General features: G+C 39.2%; 1 protein-coding gene across 2 annotated transcripts in view; it reads left to right on the forward strand.

The window, feature by feature from the left end:
* DPYD (dihydropyrimidine dehydrogenase) overlaps nucleotides 1–12,678 on the forward strand; it is a 613,360-nt gene that overhangs the window by 199,739 nt on the left and 400,943 nt on the right. For both annotated transcript variants that reach the window (XM_054037742.1, XM_054037743.1), the window contains exon 4: nucleotides 2,780–2,867. In XM_054037742.1, coding sequence (XP_053893717.1) covers nucleotides 2,780–2,867 — 88 coding nt within the window. The remainder of the gene's footprint in view (nucleotides 1–2,779; nucleotides 2,868–12,678) is intronic.

Here is a 12,678-nt window from a genome sequence, read left to right on the forward strand (position 1 = left end):
GTGTAATTACTGAGCTGTCAGTGTGATAAGTGGGATTAATGGCAGCCTGATGCACTTTAGTCTGCAGAGCACTCAGAGAACTGGAAGATGGTATTATTATCAGAGTGAGCCTACTGGCATATTCATGGCATCCCCTACCCCCCCCCCCAAAAAAAAAGCTATAATTCAGGTTTGCTTTGCCCTGCCTCATTAACACCTGATGTTTTCAACAGCTGTTGTTTGTGAACCATCTCAATAATAATAATAAAAGAAATTATTTGGTAAAGATACTTAATAAACACAACCATTAATCTATACGTTGGCTATCCTGTCATGGGGCCTTTCTATTCATTTTTAATATAATATACTTTGTCTTAAGGGTAGTCCACGCATACCTGCCTAAAGAGCTATTGCATTTTAAAAACTGTCTTGAGTTGGGGCAGTGGTGGAGAAAAGATATAAAAGAACGGCTGCTTTTTTCTTACATATGATTCTGAAGTTTGTTCTCACCTCTCTGTCTACACAGCCAAAATTGTCAAACAAGCCCTCATCATGTCACATCTCGATACTACAACCTCTTCTTTTCTGGTCTTGTATACTGCAGCCTTGCTCCCATCAAGTTTGCTTAGAGTACTAAGATCACTTGTTCTTTCGTGCTTCCTCAAATGCATGGGAAAAAAACTCTGTTATAAAATCCAAACAACTATTACCATATCCTTCTCCAAATTCCCAGTTAACTCGTCTCTGAAATGATGTCCACAAAATACTGACTGCTAATCATGGTGAGATAGGTGACAAGCTGTGACTGTTTCCTTTTCTTACTCACTTGCTTTACGACCAGTTGGAACAAACCAATGAACGAACAAACAAACAAACAAAACGCATAAACACCCCAATACATTAACAAACAAATCTTTACCAATTATTCATTATATGCATTTGCTTATATGTTTTATCCCTATCCTGGACTCTGCAACTCATTGTGTTTTTAGACTGTAAGCCCCTTACGACTAGGATGATCTCTTTCTATGTTTGTACAGCACCCAACATAATGGGACCCTAATCCTTGTGGTTGTACTATAATGGTAATATTTATTACTAAATAATAATGGGAGATTTGGGAATGCTGTACGAGTAGCCATGTTAGACCTGAAAAATGTTTATTTTTTTGCTATTTTCTGTAAGTTGATGTAGACATCTTTTATAACTATGCTGAAAAGTATCCAGAATAATTAAATGAATTCTGAGATTATGAGTAGTGTGGCATTTGGTCTATGATATTTCACTAAAGTGTAAAGCCAAAAAAAAAAAAAACCCTCATAAAAATCTTTTAACAGGGTATCATTTTAACTCTTTAGCTGATGCTTGCTTTTTTAAAAAATCATGCATCAATTAGATTATTCTTTAGGGTCCAATCCTGTAAAAGGACTTGTGGAGGTGAACTTAGACCTCTATGCCCACATGGATGCCTTTGCAAGAATGGGTCATTAATCACTACTACTTAAGTCTGTGTATTTTATTATACAATATAATTTGTCATGGGGGGGAAAAAAGTTCCCGTTCTGCCCTCAGATATGCGTTCAAAACTCCAGTCAACTTCAGTGCAAGTTGCCATAGGAGTGCTGATTTGTACTCCCGAAGTCACAGATTGTAAACCCACAGTTTAGAAGTAAAAATTCGTCCTTTTATCTAAATCTTAAACTAACTCATTAAAGTAATTGTATTGCACAAAATAAGAGACCCAATATTTAGCAGCCATTCTTCCTTGGGACCGAAACGGGGTAAACCATATAAATCATTAATTATTTTTATCATCTTTCCTATAAAAGTATCATAAAACTCTACATATCTGATTATTCAGTTGTCAAAATTATACTCGCAATTACACCTATAGAACTTCATTAATGAATTTCATCTGTTTTACAGTTGGAAAAACTAAGGCACACAGACCTTGCCTAAGATCACAGAAGAATTTGTTACAGAGCCAGGTCTAGAAAAAAAAAAATTTAGATTGTGAAGATATATTAACTGTTTGTGAAGCAGATACTACAGTGATGAATACTATTGAAAGTCCTATGATGAAATTAATAATTCTCTTCAGAGCAGGGTTTGAATGGTATTTAGGAAATAAGGCCTGTGCCCATGCATTGAATAAGGAAGAATAAAATAATAAGGAATACAAATAAAGAGAAAAATCAAATAGCTACTCATTCAGTGAGCATCATCCATCCTGTGCACTGAACAAGGCAGAGGTCCAATGGAAAAAATAGTATGATTTTATAAGAAGACTGTGTATGGCACAAGGGCTCCCAAATAATGTTCAATGGATAATTAAAATGGTGGCATTTCCTACCTTTTGAGTGCTTAACTTTTCAGTCTTAACATTCTTTTAACATATTTGTATATGTAATATAGCGATAGATTGCACATTCAGAATAGTGGATTTTATGGATCTGCTTGTTATAGAAGAAGGTTGCTCTTCTGGCTAAAACACCCAACCAAAGAGATCAGAGTTCTCTTTTTAGCTCACCTTCTTGTGTGGCTTTAGGCTATTTGTTTAACATATCTGTGCTTCAATATTCCCATCTTTAAAATGGGGATGATAAAACTTACCTCCCTATATTGTTGTGAGAGTTAATTCAATAATGTTTACAAAGCACTTTGAAATACTTATATGGAAGTCTATAGAAATGTAAAGCATTATTATTTTATAGACTTATCAATTTGTACATGAAAAAACGTATGCTATTGGCAGTATTTGTTCTGTATGTCTCCTTAACTCATTATTTTTTTTCCCTAGGTGCTTAAAGTGTGCAGATGCCCCCTGTCAGAAGAGCTGCCCAACTAATCTAGACATCAAGTCATTTATCACAAGTATTGCAAACAAGGTAAAAGCAGACTCACAGTAGTAAATGAAAAGCAAGAACAGCAGTTGCTTGCATTTCTCTTTGGGTAATTGAATTACAATCCTTATCTTTGTAGACTCTAATAAAATAATGTTTAGAACAGGTATGATCAAATTTAACAGATTCTTCTTAATTTTTAATTATTCTTACTGATATTGTTCTTTGGCAATATTGTAAATGCACAGACTGTACGGTAAATCTGTTTCTTCAGCAGATTTATTTTTCTTTCAGGTATTTGTTTTGGATGGATTTAATCAATTAATAGTATTGACAAAACAAAACACTTCAGTGTAACAAATTCATTGTATTGTTACCTGACTGAGCCATTATAGTTACAAGACATTATTTTTTTTCCATTAGAGAATAAATATTTTCAGGAAATGATTATAATTTTCTTAATAAAATTTGTTTTGGGCTGACACATGGCATGCAGGTGCTCATCTCAGGGATGAATGTTTTTCATTACTATGGTTCAAGTAAATAAGCTTTATCATTTTTTATTCACAAAACCCAATAATATTAATAAATTATTACAACAATAAATATAATCAACTTTAATAAGGTGGAGTGTTTCCAGATGCTATCCTGTTAATGGAGAAAAAATACTTTCTGTTGCCTTCAGATCTGTAAGTACCTTTTAACAGTCAAAAATACAAACGTTGAAGCTGACTGCACAGCTAATATGAAAATATCTGTCTGTATTAATCAGGCTGTGAGGGACATTCTAATCCTGAAAAGATATTAGTTACCACTTACCTTTTAAAAATTCATTTAAGTCTTTTAGTGAAGCTTGATTTGCTGTTACTCCATCCAAGTTTGGGGACTACTGGGAGGGCTTGAGTTTGTTTTGGGTGAGAGGTTTACGGAAGCAGCTGGCCTCATCTCCTGCTACCTGTTTCTCACACACATCCTGCCGGTGCTGGAGTCCACATAGTTAAAATGAGAGAAAAGTGGATCTTGTATACACATTGAGGGTAAGGTAGCAGCCACATTGTGGGTGAGTTAACAGCCAAGTTGTTTTTATTACACATTGCGTATTATATGAGCTGAAACCCTCACAGTAAATTCTATATATTGACAATAAACATTGGGACAAAAGGAGTTATTAAGACATATGTCATTTATAATATAATTACATGTTAACATGGTTAACAATTATTGTGGCATTGTGTCCGGCATCTGCATATAGACTGCTCTGTTATATAATCTGTTATGTCAATGCTGCATTTATTTTTATGAATGCCAGGTATCTGTTTCCACTGATACTGTTCTACTTTGAGGCATATCACTTCTTAATGGATCCTTGAAATATAGTGAAACAGAGAAGCCCTCAACAGAGAAGATACAAAGCAGTAATGAATCTGCTGGTCTTCCCCTTTCCACTGCATTATAGTACCCTAAAACCCTAGAGCAAATTTCAATATGGAAGCATTGTAGTACGGTGGTTTCTCCCCTTCAAGGACAATGGCCCTTTTAAGAATTGGTGTTCAGGAAGAATTAGCAGAACCTAACTGGGAATGGGGACCAGGTGTGAGTCAGAGACCTGCTCTGAGTTCAGTCAAAGGGAGAGCTATGAGAGACATGCAGGGAAGGGCTGAGAGGTAAAATGGATATCCTGGGCTTGAGGAAGTCTGTCTGAAGTGAAACACAGCTTCAGGAATGGGGGCTCGGTTATCCTGTTCCAAGGGAAAGCTGGGGGCTGAGAGAAGCCCGCTAGGATTACAGTACAGCCCAAGGAAGGAGGGCTGTGGTCACACTGTCCCAAGGGAGAGGATGTTTAAGCCCAGGATTGGGACTAGGAAAGATCTGAGAGAAAACACTCTCCAGAGAGAGTACATAGACACATAAGAAGAGGTGCTGGGAGGGAAAGAGAGTGAATAAGGCTTTGAGTTACAGGGCAGATAGCCCAGTTGTCTAGGGTTCCAGTGGCAGGGAACCCATTGTAAAGGGTTGGGTGGGTCCCTCCTATGCGGTTACCCTGGGAGAATGTACAGAGACCCCTGCTGTTAAGGGGAGGAAGAAGTGATTGAGTAGAACCCTGAAGGGCTGGAAGATGAAAAGTTGAAGGTTGTGGTGTGCTGACAGGACAACCCCTCAGAAGAAGGGCTTTGCTCAGCATGGGTCTGAGGTTAGAGCGAGTGGTGTTTTTCTTTGGACTTTCATTATCTCGGTCACTTCAGCAACTGAACTATGCTGAAGTCCCAGAGAACCATCACCAATGAGGGGAAACTGAGGCAGGGTGACTGCAATGCCATGAGGAGGGGATATGTTCTGGGATCGCATCCTGCTACAGGTATGTGGAGATAATATTAAGGGTCTGATTTTAATGGTTTTTGGGTAAAATCCTGACACAGTTGAAATCAGTGGGAAGACTCCTACTGATCTAAATAGAGCCAGGATGACACAAGTTGTGTATGGGTTATATAGATAGGGTACTTTCCTTAACACGTAGTTCTGTGTGATTGTTTTATGTCACATCTCCCAAAGCTGTCATGTGACCTGTAGGCACTCAGTCAGTCAGTGGTTGGCCCAGCGTGAATAACTTCACACCAGTTGCTCCTTCATCAGGAAGTTCTGCTTTAGAAAAAAAAATGGCATATCATAGCCATTCTCTAAAGAGCTTCAGTGTTTCTTAGGGGAAAATCTAAAACCTCAAATTACTCAGCAATTACTAACCTGCCATCATAGTATGACTTGCCTGGCTCTTAGGGACCCTCCATGCCTATAACTACAATCTCTTTTTCTCATGCAACAAACCTCGATGCCAACTCTGCCCACATATCTACACCAGCAACACCATCACAGGACCTAACCAGATCAGCTACAACATCACCGGCTCATTCACCTGCACGTCCACCAATGTTATATATGCCATCATATGCCAGCAATGCCCCTCTGCTATGTACATTGGCCAAACTGGACAGTCACTACACAAGAGGATAAATGGACACAAGTCAGATATCAGGAATGGTAATATACAAAAACCTGTAGGAGAACACTTCAACCTCCCTGGCCACACAATAGCAGATGTAAAGGTAGCCATCTTACAGCAAAAAAACTTCAGGACCAGACTCCAAAGAGAAACTGCTGAGCTCCAGTTCATTTGCAAATTTGACACCATCAGATCAGGATTAAACAAAGACTAGGCATGCAGTTTCTCCTCCCTTGGTGTTCACACCTCAACTGCTAGCAGAGCACCTCACCCTCCCTGATTGAACTAACCTCATTATCTCCATACTGATTTATACCTGCCTCTGGACATTTCCATTACTTACATCTGAAGAAGTGAGGTTCTTACCCACGAAAGCTTATGCTCCCAATACTTCTGTTAGTCTTAAAAGTGCCACAGGACGCTCAGTCTCTTTTCAGAAGCAGTAAATTTTGCAGAGAAGGGCTCAACAATATTTTTTGCCTGGTGCTGGTGCCTGAAAAATGTGACAAGACTGACAGTATTGTTGAACACAGCACAATGATGGCTTAAAAAAAATATCAACTGGTTACACTTTCCTCATTGTGCTGGCCAGAACGTTAGGACAAAGATATATAGTCATTTACTGCATCTGTAAAATCAGCTCTGCACCTCAGTGTTCTCAGTTCCCAGAATAAGCTACATGCAGCCTTATGTTGCACTCTCTTACCCTAGCCCCTGTGGAGGAAATCTAAAGTTGCCCAGTTGCGTGAGTATCTCAGTGTTACAGGTGTACTGTAAATTAAAATGAACATTAGTTTTTTTTTTTTTTTAAAAGCCCCCAAAATGAAACAAACTGATATGTGATGTTTAGCGATTGTTGCTGTGCAGAAGAGACCAGAGAGATTCTCCCTTCTCCGTCCTGCTCCCAAGTCACCACCAGTGCCTATACCTCCCCCCCGTTCATGCTCCTACCAGCTTCCTAAGGACACACATCACTCTACAATCTCTACTCCTCAAGAACCGTTAGATGCAATTCTCCACATCTCCTATCATTTTCTAGCCCATATTACATTACTAACAGGCCCCAATTTATATCAGGACCCCAATGTGCTAGGAACTGTACAGACACACAGAGAGACATTGTCCCTGCCTCAAAGAGTTTACAGCTTAAGTAGACAAGATAGGCAAAGGGTGGGAGATAAACAGAGGCACACAAAGGTGAAATGACTTGCTCAAGATCACATAGAAGGACAGAGGTACAGCTGAGGTTAGAATCCATCTCTCCACCCTTCTAGTCCTAGGCCATTTCCTCTAGGTCAGGGGTGAATAACGTTCGGCATGCAGCCCACCAGGGTAATCCACTGGCAGGCCGCCAGTTTGTTTACGTTGACTGTCCGCAGGCATGGCCCCCCGTAGGTCCCAGTGGCTGCGGTTCACGATTCCTGGCCAATGGGGTCTGTGGCAAATGGTGCGGGCCACAAGGATGTGCTGGCTGCCACTTCCCACAGCTCCCATTGGCTGGGAATGGCGAACCATGGCCACTGCGAACTGCGGGCGGTCAGCGTAAACAAAATGTCTCACGGCCCGCCAGTGGATTGCCCTGACGGGCCACGTGCCAAAAGTTGCCAACCCCTGCTCTAAGTCACTACTGTCTATGTGGATTTGTGCATAATTACAAGTATGTATATGACATTTTTAGAACTGATTAAAAAGCAGAAAATCTAGTTTTAGTGAATACATTTGAAATTTGTTTTCATTTTGAAAAATTTGAAATAGACTAAATTTTTGGTTTCTCAAATTGTTTTGCGGAATTTTCAATTGATTTTTTTTCTTTGATTAAAATCATCACTGAAAGTGCCATCAAAATTTTTTGTTGACTGAAAAAAATTGATACAAGATTTTAAAGAAAAACACATTTTGACAAACGTGAATTGACAATATAAGTGCTTTGTTAAAAAATCATTTTTTAAAGAGACCATTTTGATTAAAAATATTTTACTTTGAAATATCTTCTGTCATTTGCATCTTGTAAATAAACAACTATTAATAATTTTAATCTGATTACCCATGAAGACTCCTGTTGGTGTCTAGACAAAATATTCTCTTGACCAGTGAAAGGTTGAAGTTTGGAAGATTCGTTTGTTTAGTAAGAAATCCAGAATCTGGATGCTTAGCTGGACCTGTTGAGGTCCCCCTTCTCCTTCTCAATCTACTCCTGTCCTTATCAAATCCCTCTCTAACCCCTCAACAAACTCCTGTTCTCCCCCCAATAGGTTCCTGCACCATCTCACCTTCCTAAGGCCCTTAAGCACTTCTAGCGCAGCAACTTCCTCGCCCTCACCCAATGGACAGTCTTCCTCCCTCACCTGGGGGAAGCTCCAGAGCAGGTTATATTTGCAGACAATACTGTAGCTAAGAGAATTTCCAGAGTGGCTTAAATATCAAAATGATGATGTGCAGGGAGAAGGAAGGTTTCATGGATTCCAAGACCAGAAGGGACTGTTGTAATCATCTAGTTTGACATCCTCTGTAGCGCAGGCCACAGAACTTCCTCAAAATAATTTCTAGAGCACATATTGTAGAAAAACATCCAACCTCAATTTAAAAATTGTTAGTGATGGAGAATCCACCATGACTCTTGGTAAATTGTTCCAGTGATTAATTACCCTCCCTGCTAAAAATGTATGCCTTATTTTCAGACTGAATTTGTCTAGCTTCATTCAGCCATTGGATCTTGTAATACCTTTCTCTGCTAGATCGAAGTGCCCATTTTTAAATATTTGTTCCCCATGTAGATACTTGTGAATTGTAATCGTCACCCCTTAACCATCTTTTTGTTAAGTTAAAATGTAACATACTTAAAGGCCTGGTCTACACTTAAAAATTAGATTGACCTAGTTATGTCACTCAGGGCTGTGAAAAATTTCATGCCCTGAGCACTGAAGTTAGGCCAACCTAACCCCTAGTTTAGACACAGCTAGATTGATGGAAGGATTCTTGTATTGACCTAGCTACCACCTCTCAGAGAGGTAGACTGATTGCATTGATGGGAAACCTCTTTCATTGATACAGGCAGCATCCACACTACGGTGGCACAGCTGGAGCTCTGGAGCTCTGCTGCTGTAGCAGCTGTAGTGTAGACATGCCCTAAATCATACTATACAAACCAGTTTGCCTATCCTTCATTGTATCCATATTCTTTCACTAAGTAGTTGGTAGTATGACACTCAGGTATTCATTTAAACTGGTTTTATTATAAACATACACTGTTTAAACAGTGGCTTACTGAAAATGTATTCTTTTGTCAGCTATTTAAGGACTCCATTCTATGTAGTATGTTTTGTTGGGAAAAAAAACGATTGTAGCAATCATAAAAGGTCAGGGATTCTTGTTCTCTAAAGCCTGAGGCTTTTTAGATATTTACAGGCCACGTACAATGTAGGCTGTTCCAAGTTGCTCTGCCAGTAGACCTCAACTCAGGAGGGGGGGTTCTTTCTGGGTTGAGAGGGTAATTGAATTGCTAGACTCAATGAGCCTTGGGCCTCTTTGAGAAAAGGATGTCACTTGTGCTGTATTGTATCAGGCTTCTGTGATTCAGTAGAGTTTATACCAAAACTTCCATTCTTCCTTTTCATACAAACTGGATTACAGCTCTACTTTCCAAAGGTACAATCTATTCTATTGTGTCTTCCCAGTCAGCATTACTCAGTAGCCTTCCTACAGACTGTTGTTTGCAATTGAATCTCTCAATAGGTGAGATGCAACTTTAGATTCACCATACTGTGAATATTAGTTTATTTTTTTTAAACTTTAATGTAAAAAAAAAAAGATAACAAGTATTCTTTCTAAGCTGCTTTTTGGAGGCCATTTATATTTAACTCTGGTGTTTAAAATCTAGCTGTTACAATAAAAAAAACAACAACTTGTTCTGAAGCTTAAGGGTGTCATGTTTTATTAATCTGCAAAGATACAAGTACTTACAAGCTATAGGAGAAGGATTTTTTTTTCTTGTGTCTTACCCACTTGCAAGAGTGGTGTTAGGATTTTAGAGCCAGCCAGCAGGCTTGTGCCCTGAGTCTCTGCCCCATCGCCCCGTCCCAGTTTGTTGAGGCAGGGAAGAGGGCATGGCAAAATGGAGCTCCACAACAGCAGTCCCCCACGGGGTAGGATTCATTAAAGGACCCTATAGCAGTGGTGGATCTTATTGCTGCCCAGAAGCAACTTTAGGCATTGTTGGGGCCTCAGGAATCAGAGTCACAATCAACTCCTTGATGTGTCCCAACCCTGCTTTCCATCCTGTCCCACAATTGCGTAGTCTACCTGCCTGTGCAGTGAGACAGTCTCTGTGTGTCTCATTGTCTGGCACCTTCAGTATCTACCAGTTGTTCTGATAAGACTGTGCTGGTGCTATAAATTCCTGTGAGCGGCATTAGCCATAGGAGTCAGTGGACACTGACTTCACTGGATCCTATCAATGGAGCCCTTTGGAAGCCAGCACCCTGGTGAGTGAGAACCCAGTAAAAGGACACAGGGTGTAGTTAGAGTAGAAGGGACTTAGGTAGTTTGTATTTTGGGAAGGTACAAGGGATTACTTGCACCTGTAGGGAGCGTGATGTGCTAATGAGATCATTAGCTTACCAGCTAAGTAGCTCTTAGAAGAAAACAAGCAGTATAAAAGTCTAAGCCAGGGAGCAGGTATGGGCTCCACATAACTGTTGCTATGTTAACATATACCTGGAGTAGAGGGCGGTATCCCTTTCTCAGTGATACTTACAGGAGTGACTGAGTCAGGCATCATAGATCAGTGATGCAGAAATATAATTGTTAATGTTATAAAAAGTCCCTTGAATGGGCACAATTGCTTGAAGTCACACTTGTCTGTCACTACAACACCCAGTTTGGCTAACTCTCATTATTTTATCTCAAGTCTAACAATATTTGGTAGTTTTTATTAGTTTCCCAGGATTTTGTGATTCCTGCTGTCAAACTTGCAATTTTCCCCTTATTCGAAAGAGCCTCCATCTTCCATTAATTTGAATGGGGCGGAAGCCAAACTGCCCTGATTCAACATGGCTATCATTTCCCAACAGTGTTTCCATGTAGAAGTAAGTCTTCCCTTAGCAAAGATGGTTATCAGCTTCCATTATTTTTAGCAAAACTGAAGCCTGGCTTCCCTCAGGAATGATGTATTCTGTGGATAAGAGGCTGGACAGGAAACTATGAAGAGGTAAGGGAATGTGGTGAGCATGAGGGAGCCCAATGAAGTGCTGGAGGAGCCAGAGAGGGTGCAGAAGGAAGTAGTGTGCAAGTGAGAGGTTCAGGGAAATGTATGGGGTAAGAAGAGACTAGAGGGCATGAGGGAAATGTAGATTGCATAGGAGAGACAGGGAGATTGGGTAATATGGGGTGTAGGGAGGAAGACTGAGGGTTAATGGGGGAATGTATACGGCAGGAGGCTGATGGGGGTTAAAAGAGAGGGGAAATGTTAGGGATAGGATCTTATAAATGGAAAGTGTGGGAAAATAAGTGTGCAAATATAATAAGGGCAAATGGGAGACAGGAAACAGTGGGGGAACAAGGAGAGAGAATGTGAATGGGAGAGAGGCTATGTGAGGTTGGAAGGGAGATTGGGAAGAGAAAGAAACAGGATTGTGAGAAGTGAGAGGAAGGGAGAGAATAGAATAATTCTTCCCCCACTCCAGAGGTACTTTGGATAACACAATAAGGGACATCTACATCTCATTGTGAATGTCTTATAAAATCATGAATCAGAATTCAGATGTAAAATAGTATAATTGTGATACTGTTATTACAATTACTAGATTGTAAAAGGCTGTAAGATTGGTAAGAATTGCAAACAAATATACATTACAGTTTTTAAAAAACATTCATGAGGCTCCATGTTTTTGAAAGTACAGTTTTATTCAGTTTTCTTTCTTAATCTCTACATATTTCAAGTCACTAAGTACAAAAAACATTTAAAAGAAAAATAGTAATGGTGTTAAATTGATGTACTTGAAACAGTGACTTTTCTTGAGATGTCTATTTGTAGTTAGTGTAATGGAATGGCTGACAGCTGGTTTCAGTTGCCATAGTATAATTATGTGGAATAGACTTGTTGCAATGACACTATGTCAATTAAGGAATCTCTCACATTCTAGACTACAAAGAACAAAATGACAGTACAAGATATTCCTTTCCCTCTTTTTTATAAAAAGATAGTGACACTGTGTGAAATTACAGTCCTGTTATGATGACATAAGTCAAATGATGTGAAAGTTTTCTGGATTGATTAAATATCAGCAGCATTGTAATATAGAATATATGTGATATTTGATAACTCACTCTTCTGTTTTGTTCATTATGCTTTGAAATAATGGGGGGTGAGTTTATTCAAATTTGAACTGATGTGCATAGATATAAATACGTTGGGTTGTTGATACCTATTTTCTGTATCAATATACGTTTTTCAGTTGTTGTTCCTTATGTCATTTTAAACAACAAATTTGACCCAACACATTTTGATTTTTGTAAAAACTTAAGAAAACATAGATAACAGTGGATGGGAGGTGAAAGTAATTTTCTTGGAAAATTTGTTTTGTAATTGTGTCCATTTTTAAACATTTCACCAAGAGTCAAAAAAAGAAGTGAACACTGTTTTATTCTCTGCCTTCCCCTCCCACTCCTCTTCCTACCTTTCTGCTTTCACTCCATCCCATCTCCACATCCTGGCTAAGCCAGCGCTTTCATTCTTTTTATACAGAACACAGTCCTGCAGTCACTTTGTTGTATTTGAGAAAACTACAATATCAGAAAGTCATGATCTATGTGAAGTTTATATGAAGTGTGCTTAAATTAGATGAATGAATAGATGCTGTAAGC

This window comes from Malaclemys terrapin, chromosome 8, assembly GCF_027887155.1.
Source record: "Malaclemys terrapin pileata isolate rMalTer1 chromosome 8, rMalTer1.hap1, whole genome shotgun sequence".
Lineage (NCBI taxonomy): Eukaryota > Metazoa > Chordata > Testudines > Emydidae > Malaclemys > Malaclemys terrapin.